Source organism: Tribolium castaneum, chromosome 3 (assembly GCF_031307605.1).
Source record: "Tribolium castaneum strain GA2 chromosome 3, icTriCast1.1, whole genome shotgun sequence".
In the NCBI taxonomy this organism is placed as follows: domain Eukaryota; kingdom Metazoa; phylum Arthropoda; class Insecta; order Coleoptera; family Tenebrionidae; genus Tribolium; species Tribolium castaneum.
The window spans coordinates 8,961,301-8,965,929 of NC_087396.1; the positions used below are offsets into that span (position 1 = coordinate 8,961,301).

Genomic DNA, 4,629 nt, shown 5'->3' on the forward strand with positions numbered 1-4,629 from the left:
ATAAATTACACTGGACACAAACCACTTTACAATATGAACAATGTGCCCTATGTATTTAATAATTTCAAGAAATTCTTAGGTTAAACACTTGCTTTTCAACAATTGTTCAAAATACTGATTATTAAGACACCAAGACTTCAAAATGAAAAAACTCTCCGGCCAATCGATAGAGATTTTTATTTTAAACACCTTGGTATTTTTAATTTTTTTCTGTTATTAAAAATAAGCTTAATATCGCGAAAATTTTAATTCATTGGAAGCACAAAATTCCTTGGGCGATGATTTATAGCAGTTGACTAGACAAATCCGCAGAAAGATTTACAATGGGACCGGAGGGTCTGGGTCTGAGTAACAGACCCAAAAGTAGGTACCTGCTAAAAATGATTAGATTTGTCACATCTCACTTTCTTGTTAGTCTTATTCATCGAAACAATAATGACTTTTGTTTCCGTTGAAAAAGGAATTTGGTCGAGATTAACAACCAACCCAGAGAAAGTTAAACCATGTAACCAGAAAAGGGATTAGCCGCTTAATAATAATTTAAGGGTTTCACGTTATTTATAATTGGTATTACAATAGGTAACTTGTTTATCTAATAATTTCTTTATCTAAGAGTGGTATTTAGAAAGCACTTTATTTGTGAACACACACCAGGCTAATTTTCTATTACCCAGAAATTGTTAACGTAAATTTAATTGGTTTTGGTTTCTCTTTTTCAAAAATCAAAAGTCACTTCTAGAAGCACCTAACAAAACCCTAACTAACGTGCTTTGTTTACTAACTTTAATTTAAAACAGTAAACTCGTATTGCGTGACTATTTCCTAAACTATAACGCTTTGGAGCTATTGTGTTTTAATATAAAAATTGATAATAATGATAATAATTATAGCATTAAAAAAATTCGCACGACTTTGTTTCGTCAAAAAATGACACCTACAATAGTGAGCAAAAAATTTTGGACACTTTTGTCATTTCATTGTCAGAAAAGATAGAGTAGTATTGCCCACGATTATTTCTGCTTGTTGTTTTTGACAGTACACTTTTTAGTAATTAAAAAATAAAATTAAAATTAAGTAAAAAAAGATGAATAGCAATTGCATAATTGTGTTCTTCGACCTAAAGATTTTTTTGTTAATTCTCTACTCTACCAGTGACCATAGGTATTTAGAGTGTTATTCGTTATTATACGTTATTCGTTTTTATAAAATTTACATTCTTGGGAAAGTATAGTTATTGCTATTTAAAAGAGAAAACACCAACCCCCTACATTGGAATCTCCCTAAAGTGGTAGGGGGAAGCTTCTGCTAATATAAGACGTGCAAAACTATGGTAATTTTTAATTACTGTTTAACAGTTCGCTGTGCTATTGTGTGGAGTTTGTGCTTAGTGACATTTTACAAAATGGCTAGATCCAAAGGCAATGGAAGAACTTTGTCTAGTACTAAGAGAAACAAAGGGAACATTGCTTCTCTTTGTAAGTACTGGGTAAGTCACATTTTTTATACTTTACTATACTTTATACTTTCATATTTTAAAATATATTTGAAAAAATTGAATAAACAGAAAAAGGTATTTAACGAACTGAATTTTGTATGATTATTAGTTTTTGAGATTTAGTAAAAATAAACTTTTTATTTTTGAATTTGTTTTTAGAATTCAAAAAAGGGGTTGAATGTGGAGGGGACATCACCTAATACGTCTGAAAGTCATTTGAGACTGCTTCTAATAACCCATCAACATCAAACGATTTAAAAAATGTTGAAGTTACTGGGAACCGAATTGTAAACTTTGCTTACCTTTTCAAAAATATCGCCAATATAGCTGCTCATGGTCACAGATTTGGATGCACTTGGGAAAATTTAAAAGTTATAAAAGAAGTGCGCAATTGCTTATTTTCGAAATTTATTTTAAAATGCAATATGTGCCATGGTGAATTTCATCTTCATACACAAGACCCATTTGGAAATGAAAGAAACTTGAATGAGGCTGCAGTAAATGGTATAATCGCCATTGGAGGAGGATACTACAACTTGGAAGAATTCTTGTGTTGTTTGAATATTTCTTCTATGTCATACCCTACATATAAAAAATATGAGAACAAAGTTTCTGAAGATTTTTCGAAAGCTGCTGTAGCGACAATGAAAGAAGCTGCCGAAGAAGAAATTCTTCATGCGAAGGAAATTGGAGCCATCGATCAAGATGGGTGTGCTCTAGTTCCCGTTGTAGCTGATGGGACATGGGGCACACGCTCTAACAAGTCAAATTTCAATTCGCTAACTGGAGCAGCGGCCATAGTAGGAGCTCACACTGGGAAAGTCCTGTATCTGGGAGTCAGAAACAAATTTTGTATGATTTGTTCTCGTCAAAAAGAACGTTCTCCCACTGATCATGTTTGTACAAAAAACCATATTGGCAGTTCCGGTAGTATGGAGTCGCAAATTATTTTACAAGGATTTAAAACCAGTGTCGAGATGTACAACATCAAATACAACACGCTAATTGGAGACGGAGATAGTAGTACCTACAAGAAAATCATCGAGGGACGCCCATACAACAATTTGACTGTTGAAAAAATTGAATGCCGAAATCACCTTTTACGCAATCTACGTGGAAAACTCAAAAGCCTTGTGGGTGACAGAAAGTTTCCTTTACAAAATAGGAAACTGCTGGAAGGGAAAATCATGCGGCTGTCCACAGGTATAAATAGTAAAATAAGTTCTCCATTTTATAAAAATCTAATTTATATGCAATTTCAGGAATAAGAGCGGCAATAACATACAGGAAAAAAGAAGCGGATAAGGTTTCAGCGGCTGGAAGGTTACGGCAGGATATTTTGAATTGCGCCCAGCATGTGTTTGGAGAACACAAAGATTGTGCGAATTATTTCTGCCAACGAAAAACGGATACAAACACATGGGACACAATTTCCACTGAACTAAAGGGACAAATTCAAAATATTTTGCGCACTCTGGCAAGTCACTCCAGAAGCTTGCTATGCGATGTTGATAATAATGTGGTGGAAGGATTTAACTCCATAGTAGCAAAATTCATTGGTGGAAAAAGAATAAATTACAGCTTGTCACAATCATACGAAACAAGATGTATGGCAGCTGTAGTTTCTTTCAACAGCAAACATGCCCACATGTATCTTGGAAGAATTTCGAAAAGGTCTCGCAATCGTTTACTAGAAACCATGGAAATTCGAAGGCGTAGGAAAGCAATGAGAACGTGGGAAATGGCTAGAAAAAAAGGAAGAAAAGTGCAAGCGACAAACGATAAAGGAAATGCTGATTATGGAGAAAATTGCGAAAAACCGGATATGACTCCTGAAATTTTCGAAGAGAACAAAAAGGCGTTTCTTCAAGGATTAGAAAAAACAGATGCCGAAAGAGTTCAGCTGCAAGAGTCCACAAGGCTTCAAGCTGGCTCCGGACAATGGCTCGAAGAACGCAGAAAGTTGCTTACTGCTTCCAATTTTGGGAGAGTTTGTAAAATGAATGCTACCACAAGTCCTGCCAATACGATTAAGAGTTTGTTGTATCAAATAAAAACTTTAAATGTGCCGTCCATCAACCACGGAAAGGTAAATGAGGAAAAAGCGAGGCTCCAGCTAATGCAGCAAGAAAATGTAACAATTGTGAGCTGTGGTCTCTTTGTCAACAAAAAGTGGAATTTTTTGGGTGCTTCACCAGACGGTCTAATTCTGGATTTGGACTCCATTGTAGAGATTAAGTGCCCATACTCCGCGTTCCAGAAAAAAATGTCATTTGAGGAAGCAGTTATTTCAAAAAAAATAACTTTTTGGAAACAAGAAGCAGCGACAAGAATTTTCAAAATCAATAAAAATCACGATTGGTATTACCAAATTCAAGGGCAGCTACAAATAGCTGACAAAGAGTCCTGCCTCTTAGGTGTTTGGTTAGGAGATAATTATCCTTTAAAAACACAATGGGTAATGAAAGATAATGAGTTTTGGGAGGAAAAAATGTTACCAAAACTTCAAAGGTTTTACTTCCATTCCTTGTTACCAGAATTGGTTGATCCACGACACATCAGAAATATGCCCATACGTGATAATAAATAGGTAAGCATTTTTTATATATGGAACTTTTTTCCGGCTCTTATTTTTTAGGTCTATTCTTTATCCATGACGGCAGGACTAGTTTATTGCCTAATTTTTATTTTTAGCTTTTAGTACATAGTTAGGTATGTTGTAAATAGCTAGGTTCTTGTAAATATTGAAATTTCTGTTAATTAATTAATTTTTACCACCATTTTTCATTGTAAATACATGAAAGTCTAAATTTTTCATTTATTGTTATTTTTTAATTTTTAACATATAGATACATAGTTTTTAGGTTTTTGTAAATAGCTAGTATGATGTAAATATAGAAATTTCTGTTAGTTAAAAAAAATATTTTTTTTGAAAATATATGAATCTTTTTTTACGCATGTTTCATTGCATAAGACCTATGTTCCTAACTACAGTCAAATCTTTTAATTCGACTATATGTTAATCGAATCTTAAATTAAAATTATATTTATTAAACTAATTGAGTAATCCGAAAAATTGACAATCCAGAGAACGCCTTGAATTAGTTTCTTTTTATCGTGATTTACCAGTATTT

At 33.5% G+C, this 4,629-nt stretch overlaps 1 protein-coding gene across 1 annotated transcript; it reads left to right on the forward strand.

Moving 5' to 3' along the window:
• Window positions 1-1,300: 1,300 nt before the first annotated feature.
• On the forward strand, window positions 1,301-4,264 carry LOC135265733 (uncharacterized). Its single transcript, XM_064355763.1, has 2 exons — window positions 1,301-2,698; window positions 2,758-4,264. The coding sequence occupies exons 1-2, from the start codon at window positions 1,921-1,923 to the stop codon at window positions 4,083-4,085; spliced, it is 2,106 nt and encodes a 701-aa protein (XP_064211833.1). The 5' UTR covers window positions 1,301-1,920; the 3' UTR covers window positions 4,086-4,264.
• Window positions 4,265-4,629: the final 365 nt, after the last annotated feature.

Excerpts from the sequence above, each read along its gene's own strand:
- LOC135265733 (XM_064355763.1), top strand. The coding sequence starts at position 1,921 with ATGTGCCATGGTGAATTTCATCTTCATACACAAGACCCATTTGGAAAT. Across the intron at positions 2,699-2,757 it reads AATCATGCGGCTGTCCACAG|GAATAAGAGCGGCAATAACA; the intron begins GTATAAATAGTA and ends ATGCAATTTCAG.